The sequence below is a fragment of the Sebastes umbrosus genome, chromosome 7 (genome assembly GCF_015220745.1).
Source record: "Sebastes umbrosus isolate fSebUmb1 chromosome 7, fSebUmb1.pri, whole genome shotgun sequence".
Taxonomy (NCBI): Eukaryota; Metazoa; Chordata; class Actinopteri; order Perciformes; family Sebastidae; genus Sebastes; species Sebastes umbrosus.
The window spans coordinates 24859942-24883476 of NC_051275.1; the positions used below are offsets into that span (position 1 = coordinate 24859942).

Below are 23535 nucleotides of genomic sequence, written 5' to 3' on the forward strand. Positions count from 1 at the left end.
TGCCCAGTATTCACAAAGCCTTCATGTTTTCTATTGCAACACATCTTGAAATGTCATCAGGAATGAGTTGTTCTCTTGCCGGATCTTTCAGTATTTTATTCCCCACATATGGGCACATCAGAGGTGACCCGTGACATTTGTGCACATCACAAATACAGTCTTTTTTAAAAGTGAAAATAAGAAGCTCGTTGTGAGTTTGTTATTATCCTTCGATGAATATGTGTCTATATTTGGCTTTTGCTGTGTGTTTCAGAGTCACTAGTCTCTGGCCTTGACTGCTGTAACCCATTAAAAGCCTCCCATCTCCCACATCTGCTGCCTCTCCTTTCTCTCTTTACTGAAAAACTAAAGTACAGTATGCTTCCATAATGTGCAGCTAAGCCTGCATGTTCTGTCAACATGGGTTCAGCCTGAGATGAGACATAGTGGTTGCATGTTAACCCCTTCGAGGCTCCGTCTGGAGACTGCCATCCTGTTCCCGGTATACTGACACACCAGAACAAGGGGCCAGCTGCTGCTCATTTCAGGTAAATACAATCACTATTTTGTACAATTTTACTCCCTATAACATTTTTTGTTATTGGCAAAACCATAGACAAAGGCTGTTTTGAATGTGATATTCTATCCCGAGCCTCCGACTCCGTGACTTCTTCAGTCAGAGCAGCTGTCAATCACAGCTGTCTCACCCCCATTTTATAGCATCAAATATCTAATTAAAACCAAATTTATCAGAAAAATTAACACGAACATACATCAGTGTGATAAGAACTACCTAAAATGACAGAAAGCATCTTTGGGAAAAATGTGTTTGACGTGTACTTAGATTTTTTAGTTTGGCCCATGTCCCATCCACTAACATGGAGGGGGCGGACTTTATGACCTATGCTGCAGCCAGCCACCAGGGGGCGACCGAGATGTTTTGGCTTCATTTTTGGAGCAATGTCATGTCGTCCATCGTTATATATAGTCTATGATATGGACAAAATCAAGTTACAATGACATCATTTTAATGGGAACTGTAGTTTTTTGCATGCTCCCAACGTAATTGTAGTCTAAAAGTAACCTGTGGAGTTTGTGACCTCTAGTAGTGTATTTATGAGCCCATCTCCGTTTTGTTTGTCTCGTGGTACGTACAAGGACACACATGCACGCATGGATGATGCGATAAACATTTCCTGCAAATGGTTCCACACTATTCCACTGACCTACAGTGCAGGTGGTGGTAATCACCATGAAATATGATAATGCACCAGCAAAGGCAGTGAAGAAGAATGCACATGGATTTAAATAGTGCAGGGTTTAAAATATCCTTTATCGCTATAAAATAAACTTTACAAAGTTTGTACAAACTGTACAAAGACATAGCTACATGCCATCGTGACCCGCCACAGGTAAAACAGCAGTCTCGCATGGGTTTTATTGAGCATGCTGGCACCTAATTGGACCTCATGTGTATCAGAGCTTCAATAAGGTTGACTGATAATGAAGCCAGTTAGAGGCCAGGGCAACTAAATAAAGCTTTTTAATGCTTCACACATTTCTGTGGGGGGTTGTACTGACACACATATTCACTACTGATTTATTAATAGATTTGTTATTAAGTCAAACACAGCCTCATGCCTCCTAATGCTTCCCTCTATCAATTAAAAAAACACGTCTGCTCCAGCTCATTTCAAATGCTACTAGGAACTCGGACTGATTCAGAGCTTGTTATCACAACCCACAGTGTTGCAGTGAAGGGGACGCAGGGGAGCAAGTTGCACCCTGGTGGCTCAATCTATACAAGTGTATACAGCAGTAACAGCGAGGGGTTTTAATCCCTTCATGAGAGCCAGTTAAATCCACTCCCTCTCTCTCTCCCTTGTATCTCCTTTCACCTGTCTGACTGACTGACTGACTGATGCAAATGTTGTTTACCGAGTCTGAAAGTACAGGAAATCGTTATCAATTGAATGAGCTCTCCGCTCAGTGCATCAGACTGACGGGAGGAGACTTGATGCGTTTTTTTGTAATCGTCTCAGAAAATAGCCCAGTGAACCTTTTGTTTCTGCTGTACTGTCAGATATGCAAAGAGTGTGGGTACATAAATCCGCCATAATCCAGTACAGTATCTGATCACTGTATTCAGATACAATACAGCGATGCATCCACCACCCCCACCCTTCAACACATGCACGAACCAAGCCTGCTCCCACTCTGCTGCTCTGCCGGTCAGAACTTATTAAAATTTAAATGATTTCTGCTCCACCAAGCTTGCATAGGGCACCAGTAAACAACACATTACATCAGGCGATAAGTCAATAAGAAAAGTATTCAAAATATGTTTAAATATTCTGTGTACGCCTTAACAGAACATCAGAATTGAAGTTGAGCGCACCTAAAGGACCGTATGTTTTAATTTTATTAGGTATAATTGACAATCTCAAGGTCAAAGTATTTTCAGAGTTCCTCATTATAATTTCTGTCAGCCAGTTTGACACATCTCTTCTCTGTAACATGTGAAACACCCATTTGCGTTTATAAGAACACATAGTTAAACAGCCTGACCCTTCATGTGACCTGTGTGTGTGTTATGTGACCTTCATGTGCTGTAAGAAGCACCTGAAATGAAGTGCTCACACACAGGTACACACTGAGAAGCAAACCCGTCCTCGCTTCTTGTCATGCTTTCACCTACAATGTAGTGCCAGAGCAGATGGCGTGCACAACCCTGAGTTCACTTCCTGAAACAAAAAGAAAGAGAGAGAGATGGAGGAGGGGGTAGAGACTGTCTATCTCATCCAATACTGTCCGTCCAAAAGAATCACTGTCAGCAGGAGACAATGCAGCACCGAGTGATTAGCACCACACACACACAGGTATTGTCTCTTGTCCATCTCCGTTTCTTTTCGTTTCCATCTCTCTCTCCTTCTCTCTCCATCTTTCGTCCCATTGTTCCTATAGAGATGTGAGCAGAAACTCTAGCCCATCCTCATCTATTGTCAGAAGTAATTTTCACCATCCTCTGTTCATGCCTACTGAACTTTTAATGACAAACTGACAGGAAGACTGCACTGGCATGTGACGTGCAATCCTATAGAGGAAGCTGCATATAGAGGAGTGTGTGTGTGTGAGGTTTCATTTTATAATACTGCTACAAGAAGGGGATTCAAATCAGTCAAATTCAATCTATTTCAACACAATCTACAGAATGAAAAGCTGGATAAGAAAAATTGTAAAACTTAAAACTACCATCATGAACAGTGTAATACATGAAACTAACAGCATCACTATCAATAACCCATTCTCAAAACTGACACCGGTCACCACAACTTTAAGAGTGCATCTTCTGGTAGGATTAACACATCCTGTCCTCTATGTCTGCACATGCATTTACTGTACATATCATCTGTACTGAATACGTATTGAAAACATTCCTTATCGCTGCCTGACATGTGGGTACATTTGTGCTCACGAACATATGACGAACACTACAAAATCCTGGCACGCACACACTGTACTGTACAAACACTCTGTAAGTGACTGTCAGTCTCTGCATACCGCTCGGTCTACTCCTACATGACAGATGAGCTGTAAACAATGGCATTAATAGTAGGGCTGCAACTAACGATTACTTTCATTGTCTGTTGATTAATCTCCCGATTAGTTGTTTGGTCTATAAAATGTCATAAAAAAGGTGAAAAATGTCGACCAGTGTTTCCCAAAGCCCAAGATGACATCCTCAAATGGCTTGCTTTGTCCACAACTCAAAAATATTCAGTTTACTGTCACAGAGGAGTAAAGAAACCATATTATATTCAATGCATAACAATAACAGTATAGAACAGCTGATAAACTTTACAACTAACCCAAATAGTGAAAGCAATAACTGCAGGACGTTTGTGTAAAAAGAGCGATTTGGATGAATTTCGAGCAGTATATGTGAATATTGGATCAAAGATGAGTTTTCCTGTTATTTTTAGGAACTTTTATTACAATTCTTTGTCTTTCTTTATTTTAACAATCATACGTACTTAATATGCTTCTTTTTTGACATATTCAGTGTTTTCTTCTCCCTGACGCTTGGCCATTGTTTGTAGCTCTTTGGTTGTTTTAACTGCGTACGTTTCTAATGTAGGACGAGGCTGTTTAGCAGAGAGAGAAGGCTCTATATACTGTAGCTTGTGTTCAGGTCTTCACTGTGCCCTTATCCTGTTTATGTCTTAAATAATAATCCAAACTTTAAAAATAACAATTTCATTTAGTTTTCTCCACAGAAAATAATGAAATCCTGAGATATACTGTAGGCCAACTGTATATTTTTTTAAAAATGTTTTCTTACACTTCTTAAAATCAAGAAGGCCACGCGTCCCCCCCCGAAGCTTTGGCGACCCCTAATGGGGATCGAGACCCCCATGTTGGGAACCAGTGAGTTAAACAATTAAACACATGAGACTTACATACAACTACAACAGCATTTTCAACATATAGCCTATCTCTATATCCATCAAATCATCTGTAAAATGACGAAGATATCTGACCTGATTGCTCAACTTTAGAGCACTTCAGTGTATTTCTGACACAGCTCGTAGTAGCAGACGTTCCCGCAGGCCAAAGTTCCCAAACATACATCTCAGCAACATCATTACACTCAGCTGTGACATTACAGGAGCCAAGTACTTGCATGTTACTTTTTGACCCAAGAGCTTCTCAAGATACAAACGCAATCTGTCGGCACACCAAGATCAGGGGAAAACCTAGCGGCAAAAAACGCTCTTAGCCTTCACCACATATTGCTTGCTTTTCCAGGATTGTACATTTTTCTTCCTCTCCTTAGCTATTACATGCAACTTTCACATACTAGTCTGTGACTGAGTGTTTGAAGTGGTTGTAGTATCATGGTAGAGTGTCAGAACTGTTGCCACTGTGTCTGTTTTCAAAGCAGACCGGTCAATACACCGAACAATCACACCCCGTCAGGAGGTGTCATGAGGTTTCTCAGTTACAGACACACGCCTGTCAGTCATCTCAGTCATGAAACATTCATCTTCAAACACCTCAGTTTGAGCTTCTAGGTTCACTTCATAAAGCCTGATCAATTCTTCCCAGCAGCGCTGACACATCGATAAGGTTAAACAACACAGGCAGAAGGTCATCCACGTATAGAGCTACAAATCCAGTGTCTGCTACCCATTCATTTAAACGTTTCAGGGATGTTTTTTATGTCATTAGCATTTTCCTGTGGTCCATTATAAAATAACAACGCTGTAAATTTTAAGGACAAAGGGACACCTTTTAGGATTCCTCTATCTCTACAGAACTGAATCCATTTGTTATAACAGTAGCAGGACAATTGGCTTTCAGTTCAATGTCACCTGCCAGGTGTAGCTCCGTAGATTTCACTTTTGGTTCAGGCATGTTTACCCGCTCACTGTCCCCGCTACTATTCTGGACTGTTGTTTCCAACGCAGAGTGACGTTGCACCGAGCCATGGCCTGACCCGTCTCCCAGCTCTCATTACTGGTCAAACTGCATCACAGCCCACTTACATTACATATTGTCTAGACTACTTCAGAGTCTGGACAATATGTAATGTAAGTCCATTCTCAAAACGGAGTCCAAGATTTCTATTAACCTTGAACAGTGTCATGATAGTCCTAGCCAGCTGTGTAATACTTAATAAAACGTTAAAAAAATGATGCATTATTCAGTTTCTTTCACTGTCCTCAGCTGTCCTGTTCAACAATTAAGTAGTCAAGACTTGTACATATATTTCCATTTATAGCACAACACATAACACACATGCAGTGGTACAATAAGTTAAGAAACAGTATGCACTGTGAAAAACCAATACGGTAACAAACACAATTACTGAAGCAGAAGAAATCCAGATCAATAACACTAAATGATGCCCCTGAGGTCTTAACATCTACCACAGGTTTTATTTAACAGAGAGTCACTGACACTAAACATTATCTCAGAATTGTTTCTGGCCCAGACCTTTTATTCAGGTTAAAAATCAACATCATCCTTTCAAATAAGAGAAAAAAAATGTTATCTTTTCACTGTGGATGAAAAATGTAGTTTTGCAAAGCAATTTTGCATCATTAACCTATTTAACCGGGATATGTAGAGCGTGACAAGCACCCTCATTTTATCAGAGCAGTCAGCAGAACTTTCATTTGGCATCAGCTACACACATGCAAGTCCTAAAACAACCCTACTACAATGTACCTACAGATGCAAAACTAACGTCAGGTCTGATGTGTCTGATTCCCCTGTGGACACTGAAAAGTTTTACAAATATTCAATAGAATATTAACACCATCAAATACAGTAAGTGCTGAATACTTAGCGCAACCTTCAGCCTGCAATCTGTTGCTATCTCTTCTCTATGCAAGCACAAAACATGTCCTCATACACACTCTGACGCACACACATACCAGTCTTGATTTCAAGGCGATCTGCAAAGCTTGAAAAGAAAATAATGGCACCATATTTTACGTAAGACTCACAGCCCGAGGCTATGAGAGTCAAACAGACAAGTCAGCTGAGCAACAGCACTGCTGGAGGTCAAATCCAACTCAGACACTCTGCCCACACTGCAGAGCTGTCTCACCAAACCACAGAGAGAGGCAGAGGAAGAGAGTTGAAAAATAAAAAAGTGTTAAGGTGTGTGGGAGCGAAGCAGAAGAATCCTCTTCCATTCATGGCATTTGAAAGCGCTGAGTATTTGTGAGCAAGAAAGAAGACGAGGGAGAGAGGTTTAAGATTTGTGCAAGACAGACAGACAGACGGCATATGTGAGATGCTGTAAATGAACTGTGGGGAGAAAGAGGGAAGGAGAGAGGAGACACAATGATAGACAGAGCAGACAATGAACCTGTAGGAACTGTCAGTAAACTCTCACCGGGTAGCAGACAGCGTTTATTCGTAAATCCTGTCAGGTTTGCTTGTGACATCCAAAGTGAATGCGCAGTTTCTGTATGACTTACTGATAAGTCTGGAGACTGAGGATCAAAACTGAATTTGTGGAGCACGAGCTCACTGAAAACACACTGCAGGCCTGGCAGAAGGTGCTTCAGATGGTGCTGGCAAGAGTGGCTTTTATGAAATGCCACAATATGACGGCAACAAAAGGCACGTGAGAGTGGGGATTTCAAAGCAGAAAAGGGGAATTACGTGGCTTTCAGTGAGGCAGTTTGTTATCAAAAAGATTTAAAGCTACAGTCGAAACTTTGAGCAAATATGATGAAAAGTTATTTTTATAAAACTGTTACTATAGACACTTGTGCATGAGACAGATAATCTGTGATATGAAATGCAAATGCCATTAGGAGCACAGGAGGACACAGAGGGACATGATTTTTTTCAGATTACCTGTCTCATGCACTACTGTCAGAATATACTGACTGTTATAAAATAACTTCTTTTTTTTTTTCACCATATTTGCTCAAAGTTACCGACTTCAGCTTTAAAGCCTTTTTCTCATTTACATAAAAAGATACTTTAAAGCACTACATAACAAATTTCTCTGGGATCAACACAAGTAGGGGTCGGAAATATGGTTGGAATCCGTTTTAAGATACTAATACAGCTATATATGTTTGATTTGCATATTTTTAGGTCTGTCAAGGTTAACGCGATAATAATGAGTTAATGCTAATTTGTTTTAACGTCACTAATTTCTTTAACGCAATCGATATTTCGGAGGTTGTAACGAGTTCAGTTTTAAAGCTAGAGTGAAGATCCCGGTATCATATGAAACAAGAAAACCTAAAGAATATATTGGTACCAACCATGTCACACTAGCTTGTCACAAAGGAGGTTAAATAACGCTCCAAACGTACACTAAATTTTAGCGAGGACAAACTGGCATGGCCATTTTCAAAGGGGTCACTTGACCTCTGACCTCAAGATATGTGAATGAAAATGGGTTCTATGGGTACCCACGAGTCTCCCCTTTACAGACATGCCCACTTTATGATAATCACATGCAGTTTAGAGCGAGTCATAGTCAAGTCAACACACTGACACACTGACAGCTGTTGTTGCCTGTTGGGTTTGAGTTTGTCATGTTATATATATGTGTGAACATATTTTTATGCTAAATGCAGAACCTGTGAGGTTTTCTGGACAATATTTGTCATTGTTTTGTGTTGTTAATTGATTTCAGATAATAGATATATACATATATTTGCATAAAGCAAGCATATTTGTCCACTCCCATGTTGATAAGAGTATTAAATACTTGACAAAATCTCCCTTTAAGGTACCTTTTGAACAAATAAAAAAATGTGCAATTAATCTGCGATTAATCCTAATTAATCATGGTCAATCATGCAATTAATTGTGATTAAATATTTTAATTAATTGATAGCCCTAATTTTTTTTCATTATTGTGATACAATTCCACTAAAAGTTGATTAACATTAATTAATTATTGCCAAGCCAATAACAGGGTCTTTTTGGATAGCATGCACTTCTTTGGAAGATTATAAATACCATCTTTTCAACTTTGAACTCTGAAAGGTGTAACAGAATGGCACAACAAAGGAATTAAGTTGCGTTCAAAATTACAGCGTGTGGACAACTCAGCTCTAATGAAATATTGAACAGCATAATAAAAGAATAATGAAGACGTAGCAGCGGAGATGGAGTGGACAAGAAAAGAAATATAGACAGAAACATGAGTAGCATGGCAGCACACACAAACGTGTGGAGGGAAAAAACTACACCTGACAAACAGCTTTTTTTAATAAACATAACATTCAGTCACTAAGCCCTGCACATACTCTGACACACACACACCTGTACTTCATGCCCGTGTGCTTCCCCGTGGACTCCTTGAGTGAGATGTGCCGTGGAGTGAAGGAGCCGAAGCTGCGAGCGATGATGGCCACGGTGCGGAACTTGGCCCTGGCTTGGTTCACCACGTTGGGGCTGGTGGCGCTCTTGCTGTGGTCCCCATTCCCCCTCTTCAGGTTGTGGTCCGTGCAGGCGATGGACACCTGCATGGCTGAGCTTCAGTCGAGGGAGCAGAGCCCGATAATACAGAGGAAAAAAGTACAGATGGGACAGAAGGAGTGGAGACGGAGACTGGCAGGGAAGTCTCAAAGAGCGTTTTGTTTTAAATCTCTTGATTCAGCGTCCTCTTCTATTCAATGTCTGTGTCCAGGTTTCTTTAGCAGTTCTTTTCTTGGAGATGGAGATCTTCAGTTGCTTACTTCCAAACACTGTGTCTCCTTCTGCATCACTTTGGTCTGTGAGGCAAAATAAAGCTGCAAAAGCTTTTTATTCTGTTTCTTTTTCTCTCACGTCAAGTCTCCCATTTAAAGTCTTTCCTTGTAGAAGAGAAGCAGGTCAATCATCAAAAGCGTGAAAAGAACAAAAGACTCCTCAGTTCTTTGAGAGATCCCAAATTCCCCCGCAGTCTTCCCTGCTCCTGTGTCCTGCCTCTGATGCCGAGCTCGGGGAATTTCCTAACGGGGTTTCAGCTGCAGAATGGCAAACAGAGGAGCCGGGGAGAGCACAGAGGGATGGCAGAGAGCGAAAGAGAGAGACGGAGATGCGACCCAGACGCTCTGCTCTCCCTGGTCTGCCTGTGGGAGGAGAGGGAGAGAGCGATAGCATGAGAGAGAGAGGGAGAGAGAGAGAGGGGAGAGTGAAGGAGGAGGGGACAGGGTCAGAGAGGGGATAAGGAGACAGGGCAGAGAGGAAGGAGGAAACAAGGAGGGGGGAGTCACTCTCAGGTCCGGGCAGGATGCACCAGCACACCTCTGCCATCAGCACTTTTTCCCGTCTTGTCACTTCTTGTCCTTCTCTCCTCGCTCTTCATCTCCTTCCTCTTCTTCACTCTCTTCAGCTTCTCCTGCCTGCCGATGTTAATGCGTGTCACTAATGTGCCCCAGTTTCCTCCTCTTTCACTTCTCGCTTTCTGATATTTGTTCTCTAGCCAATATTTGGATTTTTTTCCTTCTTCCTGTTTTTTTTTTTCTCAGCAGGGCAGCTACTTCACCGACAGCGCACCTTCAGGGAACTGAAAGGCATGCAGCGCAATGCTCTCTCTCTCTCTCTCTCTCTCTCTCTCTCTCTCTCTCTCTCTCACTCCCACTCTCTCTCTCTCTCTAGCTCCCACTCTACCCATCTCACTCACCCTCTGACTCTCTTTTCTCACCTGTCATCCATCTTTGAAGGTTTCTCTCTTCCTTTCCAATAATTTCCAAGCAGCAAAGCTGTTACCCTTTATTCCCTCTGCGCTCTACAAACTCTCTCTATGGTATTTCTTTTTCTTCTTCTTTCCCTTTTTTTCTCTCTATTTTCTGAACCAATACACAAGTAACAAACATATGTTGGCTCTGGGTCCTTCAATGCCGCTATAACTGAGACACTTTTTGGATATTTGCTTTAAAATCCACTATATATTGAAAGTAGGGCTGCCAAAGTTAATGTAATAATAATGCGTTAATGCAAATTCGTTCTAACGCCACCAATTCCTTTAACGCATTACTGGCATCATATGAAACTAGAAAAACCTAAGGAATCCGTTGGTACCAACCATGTGATAGTAACTTGTCAGGAAGGAGGCAAAATAATGCTCCAAATTTTGGCGAGTAAAACTGGTATGGCTTTTTTAAATTGGTCTCTCTGTTCTCAAAATATGTGAATGAAAATGGGTTCTATGGGTACCCACAAGTCTCCCCTTTACAGAAATGCCCACTTTATGATAATCACATGGTGAGGGTTTCTGGACAAGTGATAAGAGTATTCAATACTTGACAAATCTCTCTTTAAGGTACATTTTACAGATAAAAAAAAAAAGTGTGATTAATTTGCAATTAATCGTGATTAACTATTTCAATCGATTGACAGCCCTACTTGAAAGAAAGCATATATACTGTAATTGGTGAATATTTTGTGCATTTTCTACAAACATTATGCAAAAGCTACAGTATGCGCAAATCAGAAACATATATTTGCTGACATCAAATAATGTTTTTTTCCCCAAATCCCCTCACACACTGTACATATATACAGTACATACAATCCCCACAGGCAGCTGCAAATCAAAGGGAAAGAGAGGAGGATGGATGGACGAGATGGGGGAGGTGTGCAGAGATTAGAATCAAGAGAAAGAAAATGACTTAAAAACAGCACGCTGAGGCGTAACAAAGCTGAGAAGAGAGAATTAATGCATCTGTTTATGTTTGATTACTGCACATCCAAGTGTCTGACGGCATGGGAATGACTGTGTGTGTGTGTGTGTTTCTGTTGTGTGCTTTCCAGTAATTCTATAAGGGGTGTCAAGCGGAGGTAAATGGAGCATTTTGCTGCAGGGCCTTTCAACAGTCTCTCTTTCTGTATGTATGTGTGTGTGTGTGCACAGTGGATTAGCACGTGTGGTGTAAATGTCAGCACTGCTTATATATGCAAATGTTTTGACAGAGGAAACGGACCATATCATTATCTGGACAAATACGCAGAAACAAATCTAGATACAGTATTTATTATGTACGTATATTGGTTTGTTTGTGTCGTTCTCTCCATCGTCAACAGATGCTTTTACTGTAATAACTGATAAACGTTAACACGCATGAAAAAAGGCTGTACCAGCAACAATCTACAAGCAGGAGAAGGTGGTTGTAAATGCCATGGAAACACCCGTGTTAGTCTGGTTCTCCTTTCAAAATCAGCATCTAAACTGGGGGTGGGAGGCGCAGAGCCAAGGACATGGAATTAACTGTAGAGCATATTGCTATATTGAAAAAATATTATCTTTCAGCACTTCTCACAGCACACAATTTGAGCCATATGCACTGTTCGTTAGATCAGTTTTCTGGACACACAGGACAACGTCAGAGCCCAACAACAGTTCTGGGTATTGTTTTAAAGTGCCGATAACAATACTTTTTATGATACTTTACTTCAAGGACTATATACGTGCTTTTATACAAAAATGTAAAAAGGTTGAAAGGAGTATTAATGTTTTCCATCCTGGTTCAGACTACGGAGCCTCCGTGTTCTTGTTTCACAAATATAGGTGCAACTCAACCCGTTTCGCACAACGTGATTGGTTGATGACTTTATTTGCAGTGCGAAAGCTCAGAAAATCAACCTTGTTCAAAAACAAATTACGTTGCTTTTTTGGCATGTAATATTCACGTTCTGTGTGAAATGACAAAATCAACAGCTCGAAAAAATATATCGACATGCAAATTAAAAACACAGCCGGTGTGCAACTGCTTTAAGTCTTGTTATTTAACAAAAGAAGCCTCGATTTAGAAGACTCAAATGTCGTTGAAACACAAACCACCATACAAGAACTAAATCTAATACAATCTTAAACTGACAAAAACTGGATTTAAATCAGGTAATGTCTAATCAATCAATAAGCAGACAGTGGAAATTTGACCTGGCATTCGATACTGTAGCAGTGCCACTGACATCATCATCTTCGATACCCAGCCTGACACAACAACTGTGTCAAAATGTATTTGGAGAAGCAAAGTGCTTTAGATTGAAAATGTTTGAGCTTGATTCATCCAATCTCGACAAGACTGTAGCTGCAACGGGTGTCATCAATGCAGGGAAAATAACTGTTGTAGGTAAAAGAAACGGGTATATTTAGTCTATAAACATGACATGATAAATACATCCATGCTACAAACCCCATTACTGGAGCGCCTCCTGCTAGATTGACCTCATCTAAAAAGGGCTTTGGAATCACTCAATGAGAGTCGTTTGGGGTAAAGTGCCTTTTGGAAACCAGGGCACGAACTGCCTGTTGAGGTACTTAATTATATTTTATCATAAGAGCAGTCCATTGTTTTAAACTGCTGTATTTCATTGATTCGATTTCAACAGCAGCTCATTGTGCAATCCTGCAAATAGCTCATCTGCACCTCCCCCCACCTTCAAACCACTCCACCTTATCTCAGAATACAGTGAAATAAAACTCATCTCTGAATAACTAATGTATATCTGATTGTAAGTAGTGTAATATGTATCACATTGTGTTTATTGTATACTTTCTCCTCTGTTTTCATAGAGGAGAAAGTTTTTTTAATCTAATTTCAGTCCATTAGATATGAACTCTTCATATCATCTCAACCCCTCCTGTTCAATCTTTTCCATCTTACTGAGAAGATGTACACAGCCTCAGATCAATTTCACACCTAATAGAAAAGCCGTTCTTCAGCAGCTCATTCCAGATCGATTGTATCCCACTCCTCAGGGGAACAGCAGATTCCCAATCACATGGAATTGGAGCCGGTTTAAGACCCTCTTACCTCTAATGAGGAGCAGAAAAGTGCTGAGTGAAAAAAGGGCTGTGGTTGCAAAGTGTGTTATTGTCCTGGAGTGTGAGCAACACTTCAGTCTCCATCCATCACTGTCAAAACACAGACGCTGCTGGATGAAATTTGTGTGCGTTACTGTGAACATTGCTTACAATAGTGTGTATGTATGTGTGTTTTTATCTATCTTGAAATTAAAGATATAAAATATGATGAGTATTATGAGTTGAAGTACAAATGACTTATTTGATATTTAAACTGTGAATCACTCCTTGGTCCTAAAACTCAACCTAAGTCTTGTCTGTAAAGGTTGTGCAGAGGTTAACGAAGCAAAGTGAGGGTGAGAGAAACACCAGAAAATAAACGAGACGGTCCACTGCTTTGGTCCAGACTGAAATATAACTACTGGATCGATTGCCACAAAGAGGATGAATCCTACACACTTTGGTAATCCCCTGACTATTCCTACAGCGCCACCGTGAAGGTGACATTTGTGGTTTTAAGTGAAATGTCTCAACAGCTACTGGATGGATTACCGTGAAATTGGTCCACACATTCACCCTCAAGATGAACTGTAATAACCTTGGTGATCCCTTGACTTTTCATCTTGCGCCATCATTAGGCTTGCCGTTGTTGTCGGTGTTACCGGTGTTACACGGTGTTCGGGCATACGGCAATCAAATTATTTTCCCACCGCTCTACCATCGTTTTGCTTTTTTTACTGAAATAAAACCCATTTAGTAGTCGGACGACGGATGCTACACACTGAAAGTGAAAGCGTCTGCTCCGTACAGAGACTCAGCTCAGAGAAGCAGGAGTCAGATTTAAAACACACGGGACAAGAGAGAGTTGACGGACAAGACGGTGGCGGAGGATTTGGTGTCAAAGCAAAAAGCAAAAGCGCCTAATTGGCAATATTTCGGTTTCAAACCCAATGCTATAAGGGAACCATAACGTTAATGAGGAAATCGCAGTGTGGAGGAGGGAGCGTTCACAGGCGTTGTGCACGGCACAGCGGCACAGGGTGGAAATCTGTGGCCTTGCAGCGAAAGCTCGACCGGAGAGGCCAGACACACAGCCACCCGACGGTAAAGATCAAAGTAAGCGCTATACTGAGCTCTACAAATATTGATCGTCATCTTTTCTTGTAAAATGTCCGGTGCAATCAGTTACATCAGTGTTGTCACAAGTTTATTAACCGTTGGGAAAATTTCCTCACCGTGACATCCCTGGCCATCATGAGGTCCAAATACCTGCAAAACTAATGACATTCCCATCAGCCTCAGCTGTACTTTGTGTTTGGTACCTAGTAGCAAATGATAGCATGCTAACAACATTGTGGCTGACATGGTAAATATTATAAATATCAGTATGTTAGCATTATCATCGTAAAAATATTAGCAAGTTCACATTAGCACTTTGCTCAAAGCACCACTGTGCCTGAGTAAAGTCTACCAGCGGCGGTAGCAGGGTCTTGTTTCCTTAACAGTTCGAATCAAAACATTTGTTCAGATGTCTGGAGTTTGGTAACATTTGACAGCTTTTTCTCCTATAATATATTTCAATACCAGAGTTCTCCTGTCCTTCTTTTATCCTTTTCCTTTGTTTGAACAGTATGTCACATATGCACTCAATCAATTATGACTAAAACACATCTGACAGATGCAGTATGCAAGAGCCTAAAATCAATATTCCTAACGTAACACAAGAAGAATGCACTCACAAGCTTGAACGCACTGTGTATGGACACATACTGTAGAAAGTAATATTAAATTATCTGAAGCACCACACATTTATTGCTCTGTTGCCCAATATAGGAGGCTACAATTCAGCAGCAATCCATACAAGCATTCATGTTTTATTAGAAGTTTTACAGCTAATCTGCAGCTCCCAGAAGCTCAGAGAGCTACTAATAAACTGAATTTGTTGAGAAGAATCTTAGTGTCTGTGACAGCAGCTCTGCTGGTCTTTTAATCACTGATGAAAGTTGTGTACTGTATGTCTTCTAGCTTGATTGTTCGGCAGTAGCTACTGCATCTTCTCAAATGTTGTGAAGTGTCACTCAGTGTACACTATGTGCTGTTTTCCTCAGGCTCCACTGCAACTAAACTAAACTTTTCTGACTGCAGCAGATTTACTGCCTGAAGTCAAATGTCAAGCACTTTATCATTTGTTGTAAATATTAAACATAAACCCCCAAACATGGTGTTTGTTTAATTTCTCTTGACGTGCCTGTATGACCTTTTAATTCTGGCTACTGAGAGGTAGAGAGACAACACATAATTCATGATAGACCACAACTATGCTGGGATTTCTGGCTCTGCTCTTCCAGCTGAGTTAAACTCTGATGCAGCAGTCAGTCGGCCTGATGCTGAGTCTTTGCAGCTGTGGCCCATAACAGCACGTGCACAGTAGATCTGAGTGAAATGAATCCACCAACAGACCGACCATCACGGTGACTTACTCTAGCTGCCGGTTGTGTCTAAAAATAAAATCTTGTGGGTTTAAAATACGCCACCATCTATGATCTGTTAGTCATGTTGCACATATTTTAAGCCTCTTTCACCATTTTCCTGATTATCATCTAGGTTTTGTTTGTGTTTTCCCAGCAGCTGCCCCGCAAGCAGCAAGTGATGACATCCTCATAACTCTGAGCGTAAGGCAGCGACTGTGTCCTACTTTTGCACCTGTGTGTGTATGTGTGTGCTCTACTCTATGCTGGATCATGAGCTTCGTCAGCAAAAGCCCACACACTACATACTGAAATCCCCATGAGATGCTCCACGCTATGTGTGAGTGTGTATAGATGTGTGTTTGTATGTATATACGTGTGTGTGTGTTTCTCATTAAAATTTTGTACAGTGATCAACAGTACTTATATAGTGATTGACCTCAGATCAACGCTACCTGATCTAACACTGATATGATCATTTCTATGATACACATGATGTTCGCAATGCAGACAGTCACATTTATTCTTGCTGAGCAAGAAACACAGAGTAGAGTAGGGTTGATTTCCAGTTTTGCTGGACTGGTCCGGTGTACGATCTTAAACCAGTTTGATTTTATGCAAACCAGCTGAACCAGCATTTGAATTATGACACGTTCTGGTATATTAAAAAGTAGCCAACATCAGCAACCTGTGCCGACAGCGTCACAGCACTAAACCCAACTTGTATTGCATTAGTAATAAGTAGGGCTGGGTATCGTTTAAAGAATTACAATGCCAGGACCAACACCAGGACCATTAAGTGATACCGATACCAATAGAGTACATAATTTGATACCCATCAGGTGAATGGAAGCTGTGTGTGTGTCCCACTGGCTAGCTAATTGCCGCCGAACTGCACAGCGCTCATGTAGAGGTTACCGTTGATAATGCCGTCCCCCGACCCACTGCGTTGTTGCGGAAGCGTAACGGCCACCCTCTGGTTTCCCCCCAGGTTAAGTGTTACCTCTGATAGCACTTGTTGCCGTTGTTAGCGCTGTAAGCACCGTTAGCTGCTAGCCGCCGGCTCAGACACCTCCGTGTTCAGAGCTGTGTGCAGGCAGGCAATCCCGGCTGTATTGGTTGTAGACGCTGCGGTAATGGGCCAATCAAAGGTCGCATTAAATCGAAGAACGATCGTGGTGATTGGCTGCGAGTGAAACGGTAATCTGCACATCAGGATCTAATCAGGATCTAATCTAAATACTCATTCACACATCAATGGCTATGCCTTCGGGAGCAATTTGGGGTTAAGTGTCTTGCTCAAGGACACATTGACATGTGACCTGGAGCAGCCAGGGATCGAACCACCGACCTTCCGATTGGTGGACAACCTGCTCTACCTTCTGAGCCACAGCCGCCCGTAGAAAAGGATCTTTCCACCATATCCCAAAACATTTAATATGACTTTACTAATTCATCATTGCACAGTTTCGGGGTGCTGTTTCTTTAAATTTGTCAGGAATTTGATTATTACAGGGAAAATTTGGTCTAGCAACATCATTGCAAAGGAAATGTATAGGTCCCATGTTGACAATCACCAAACTAGTGCTCTCTGTGTACTGCAGTTCACAACATACACACACTCAGTACAATACATACTGTATGCTTGTGCCCTTCTCTATGGCACTGCTGGGAGTGCCATGACGCAAGTTGACAGGGCAGCATCAGGGTCGTCAGCCCTCCTTGTGACTGTAAGCTCCTCATCTCTTGCCCACAGGACTGAGATGCTCTCACTGCCATGGACTGAACCATTTGAGAAAACCAGACTTGTTTGTGTCCTTATATTCCTACTCCAAACTGTATGGTAAGAAAAACAAGAAAAAACTTGTGCGCAACTCAGGGAATAAAAAGTTGAACAACATGACCCTTCTTGGTGTTGCAGCCTGATTTTCCAACAGTTCAGGAACTTATTTTAATCTGCAAACTTTCAGAGTGCCACCCCTTGGAGAGTCGGGTACTTTAATAAGCTTCTCCAGGTGTTAGAACTGGGTTGGATACACTGCTTTTCCAGAACATTTGCAGAAAATAATAAGTTGGAAAAAGCCTATAGTGAGGAGGTAAGGTGACATCACATTTCCTAGTGTGGTTTGATATATGTATGAAACCCAACAGCAAAATATTGTTGGAAAATGTTCTCCTTTCCTCTATTTGGTTTATATCGTTTCTTTTATACCGTATGCCTTGCTGCAAATATGGAGCCACAACAAAGTGGCTGTGGTTTTCAACCTTTTTTCTCTCCTCAGTTGGTAATATGATATCCCTGCAAGATTCCTAAAGTAAACAATGACATGTTGTGAACTATTCCTGGCCTAGTTTAAACTCATTTGGTCCGGCTTAGTGCATTAGCTCGTTAACTATTTCTACATTAACTTAGGCGTAAAGGGGTCGATGAGTATCTAAAAGATGTCGGAACATATTCGAAGTGTTGGACCCCTTTGCAGTCACGTTTCGACGGTACGCTTTGCAAATTGGATATCCATCTTCTACAACAACTCCCTGGCCATGTTGTAAATATCCAAAATGCTCCCACACTGCCTATTTAAGGCGCTTATTTCGGTGGAATTTCAGTTCCCTCTGACATTTTTACAGCTCATCTTCTCAACGCCTCAAGTCAGTGGCACGACTCTCTCACACACAAAACCAACTGGCGCACACACATGTTACGTGACTCGTGAGATTATATCGTAGCTTCTACAACTTTTACGGTTATGAAGAAAAACTGGTCAATCCCGACTAGAGCTGCAACTAACTATTATTTTCAGTATCTGTCGATTATTTTCTCCATTAATTGATTAGTTGTTTGATCTATAAAATGTCAGAAAATTGTGAAAAATGTTGATCAGTGTTTCCCAAAGCCCAAGATAACGTCCTCAAATGTCTTGCTTTGTCCACAACTCAAAGATATTCAGTTTAATGTCATAGAGGAGTAAAGAAACCAGAAAATATTCACATTTAAGAGGCTGGATACAGAGAATTTTGCCTTTCTTTTCTTAAAAAAAATGACTCAAACTGATTATTCCATTATCAAAATAGTTGACAATTAACTTCTCCTCAACAGATGAATGCCTATTGTGACTATTGAATATTATTTTCTAAAGGAATGAAACAACTTTTATTTAAAATAAAAAACCTTACAGAGTGTGATTTACGTACCTTAAGATGGAGAAAACCTAATTTTATAAAAGTCTTTGAGCAAAATAATGATTCAGTTTGTCATTTCAAAGGGACAGCTCTGTGAAATTACAATGAAATGAAACACACACATACACACACACACAGCATCACACAATCATTAAATCATTCCCAGTCTTTCCAGCGATTACTGAGGCCACAGGTCAAAGGGCAGAATGACAAAGAAAGAGGCAGAGCATGAATGCTTCATTAGTCAATCATATCCATTATAATCCATAAAATCAGCATTTCAATTTCACCCGTCACTGCGGTCAGTGATCTCGCTCTCTGCACTAATGGTGACGCCATAAAGCTGTCACACCCCCACAACCTCCAGCAAAACTCAGGGCTCAATCAAGTAAACAACTGGCAGCGTACATGTTAGATTTTGTGTTTGTTATGTTTATAATATATACATTATACAATATATTTTATAATCGTATTATATATTTCAAGAGCAGGCAAGTTGCGTTGTATTCCTCCTCATATCTTGTGCAAATATCATTATATAAATTATTCTGCAGAATTAATTCAAAAAACCCTTATGGAAACTATGTTAAAATGTGAATATGGCAAATGTACACTACAAGCATCAGCATATTGCTATATTACAGTTAATGAGGATTCAAATAATCCTTGGGAGAGCTCCAGGAATGGAGCGTGATTTTACTTCCTGTGCAGTTATTTAATATTAACAGGGCATCCTGTTTAATAATGAAATGCGTGTACACACTGAATGTCGTACATTACTCCTGGGGAATTATTCCTGTGCCATTTGTATCATTTAAGTGGTTTAAACATTGAAGCGGGGTAGATCATGGGTCAAGGACACAACAGCCATAAGCGTATTTACAGTGATGAGTATTGGGCCTGAGGTCATTCCTGTCAATCACGGGCCGTACCATGAAGATGCGTATGTGATTGGTTTCAAATGAGATTCCCCTCCTCCATCTTCTCACTGTGGCAGCGCTGTGAGCGTGTTTTCTGGGGAAGCACGTGTGAGCTTAAGATGGATTGTGATGTGATTTTAATTACCAATCTCTTAGCTATATAATTGCGCTTTTATGATTGTTTTGTTTTTGTTCATAAATCTTTTATTATTGCAACCAATTTCATTTTATGGGCCACCAAAAGGCAATTACAATACTTCCCTGTGGAAATACATCAAACACTCTAGTTTGTCACATGCAGAAGGTGACATATCAGGAGATAAAGTTGAGTTTTTGGTCACCATAAGAAAATTAAAAGCCAATAGAGAGGTAAAGTCCCTCCCTTTCCAGTGGACCACCATCGGACATTATTTCGGAAAAAAATCTGATGGTAGTCAACGGCGAGAGACAAATATTTTTTGGATCTCACTTGAATTGCGCCATGAATCACACATGATGTTTGTCAATCTAAGAGAGAATTTTGCAAGTCACGAAAGTCGCAGTTTGTTGTAAAAATGTTGAAGTATAAGACTGTGAAAATACGTAATTAGAAACACTACATACCCAAAAGTGACATAAGTAACATCTCTCTCTCTCTGAAGCTACGATGCCTGTGTGTTTCGTACTGGGATGTACTCACACGAGCAACAGATCTTGTTCATTCTTTCGCTTCCCGGCTGATAAAAAGAGCAGGCGTCGCTGGATAAAACCCATCAGGTAAGATAACTTTTCATTTGTGCGTAGAACATAGCTAAGTTAGCTAGCTAGCTAGTGTTGGTGACGTATATTGTGCTAGACGAGAGATGTAGTTCACTGAGCGGTTTCACACAAAACTAAATGATACTACGACAAACCTTCGATAAACTGCAACTTTCTTAACTTGCAAAAGTATCTTTTAAATTATGACAAACATCATATGTGTGATTCATGGCGTGAAACTTACAATTCCTGTATGTTGTGAATCTGCATCATAAAAAGCAGGGTGAACTCTGTTTTACAAATATGAAGGTGGGTACACTAGGTCGGTTTACTCTTCAGCAGTGGCAAATGAGCAGAAGGGCAATTTTCCACCAAACATCCCCACTCAGCTTTGCATGAAAGCCAGAGTTTCCATTATCCAGTGGCTGGGCACTGAGGTGTGTCACAGAGGAAAGATGCCAGACCTCCTGCAGCTGCCACCTCCACTCAAAGTATCGACAAAATTACCCCTGAAAATTAAACCGCATCTCCTCCAGACCGAGAGGGGCTTATGTAACAGAGTGCTCATTAATTACTACAGTACATGACTCGACTTAATTATTGTCAAAATGAAGAGTTCACCTTTAGCTGAGCTTATAATTAAAATTGTTTTGTAGTTCTCTGGGAATAATGAGTCTTCTAAAAAGTGTTCCAAACATGTCCCAAACAACACAGAGAATTTCTAATAATCTGTAGACATATTCATCCCTCTCTCCGGTAATACACTGACATGTACTTATACTGTAGTACTTTAATCAGAGAGAGACACAGATACACCTCCCCCATCCTGTCAGAAACTCTGTAAAGTATCTAATGATAAGGAGCTGTGTGTGATATTTGGAGGAATTTAACATTAAATTACACTTTGACAAATGCCACAAACACAGGTGATATCAACAGACAGCTTAACAACATAAGCGTCTCACTTTACTTTCTGCATCACCCACTCACTTAAACCCAACAGCACACACACACACACACACACACACACACACACACACACACACACACACACACACACACACACACACACACACACACACACACACACACACACACACACACACACACACACACACACACACACACACACACAGACACACACACACACACACACAGGCAGGTCTCCACAGGGTCATAATCCCGAGTGTTTCCATTTAGAGGCTGTCATTGTTCTCAGAGGAGCATTAGATTACAGCTAGTTATTAAGACTCGAGACTGCTGGTGAAGATGAGAAGGGTCAAAGTATCGTGACCTTCTGTCCATCACTACCACAAACCAGTTACTGAGGATAGTCTTACAGTAGATTTACAATCAAAAGATAACATACCACATTGCAATACAGTACAAGGCAGGTATAATTAAAACAGCACTACTGTACATGTTGTAAGTTTGATGCCTAGATGTCCTAATGTGTCTTTAAACATCATTACATATCATTATTAGGGCTGCCAAAGATAACACGGTAACGCCACTAATTTCTTTAATGCATTAACACAACTTGCTGGGCTCAGTTCTAAACTAAGAGTGAAGATACTCATATCATAAAAAACTAGAAAAACTTAAGGAATTCATTGATACCAACCATGTCATACCAGCTTGTCGGGAAGAACACTAAATAACACTCCAAAGTTGGGCAAAATTTTGGCGAGGAAAAACTGGCATGGCCATTTTCAAAGGAGTCCCTTGACCTCTGACCTCAAGATATGTGAATGAAAATGGGTTCTGTGGGTACCCACGAGTCTCCCCTTTACATACATGCCCACTTTATGATAATCACATACAGTTTGGGGCAAGTCATAGTCAAGTCAGCACACTGACAGATGTTTTTGCCTGTTGGGCATGAGTTTGCCATGTAATGATTTGAGCATATTTTTTATGCTAAATGCAGTACCTGTGAGGGTTTCTGGATAGTGTTTGTCATTGTTTTGTGTTATTGATTTCCAATAATAAATATATACGTCCACTCCCATGTTGATAAGAGTAATAAATACTCGACAAATCTCCCTTTAAGGTACATTTTGAACAGATAAAAAATGTGCGATTAATTTGTGATTAATCACGGACAATCATGCGATTAATCTCGATTAAATAATTTAATCGATTGACAGCCTTATTAGTTACATTTTCAAATAAGCAATCCATTACAAGAACATCACAGTGAAATGCAAATGGAGGATGAGCCTCTGTCAGCTGCAAAGAACTCTACTTCAAATCTGAAGAAGCCCCATGCATACTGTATGCACAGCTCCACAACACTGGTGGGTGGCGATGCGCATCGAGGAGGAGAATGATGCCGGTGCTACAGCTCCAAAACAGCAACGTCTTTCGGCTGTCAATCCGAGGGAAATTAATGAGCTTGTAGCTGGTTACGTGGCGGAGTCTCCATGTTTCCATGAGATCATTAATAAGATCCCTATGACGCGTAACATGGAGGGAACTGTACCTGACAGAAAAAACATTTGCTAAAGAGCTGTAATGGGGATATTGCGTCTGTCATTCCTGCCTGCAGAGTTACAGATGCTGTAGACGATGCTCTAGAGAATGCTATGCAATGATGGTAGAGTCAATACATTCAAAAGGTAGACGTACAGTAGACTCGGGTAACAGACATGCACAAGGAATCGCAACGGGGTTTTCATTTTTAGCAACATAAAAGTACTCCAAAGAGTTACTTTTCTCAGTAGGTAACGCTGTAACATAAGTTACTTTTTAATGGCAGTAACATCGTAATTAGGGCTGTCAGTCGATTAAAATATTTAATTGCAATCAATAGCATGATTATTCATGATTAATTACGATTAATCACATTTTTAATCTGTTCAAAACGTACCTTAAAAGGCGATTTGTCAAGTATGTAATACTCTTAGCAATGTGGGAGTGGGCAAAAACTGTATGCTTGCTTTATACAAATATATGTATATATATTATT

The 23535-nt window shown here is 40.6% G+C and overlaps 1 protein-coding gene across 5 annotated transcripts in view; it reads right to left on the reverse strand.

Annotated features, from left to right (window-relative positions):
• The window catches only part of kcnab1a (potassium voltage-gated channel, shaker-related subfamily, beta member 1 a), a 128912-nt gene that overhangs the window by 69039 nt on the left and 36338 nt on the right, over positions 1 to 23535 (reverse strand). The window contains exon 1 of one of the 5 annotated variants that reach the window (XM_037775477.1): positions 8791 to 10039. The exons of the other annotated variants lie outside the window; for them this stretch is intronic. Coding sequence (XP_037631405.1) covers positions 8791 to 8996 — 206 coding nt within the window. The 5' untranslated portion in view covers positions 8997 to 10039. Of the gene's footprint in view, positions 1 to 8790; positions 10040 to 23535 lie in introns of those variants that run through there. 5 annotated transcript variants of the gene reach the window in all.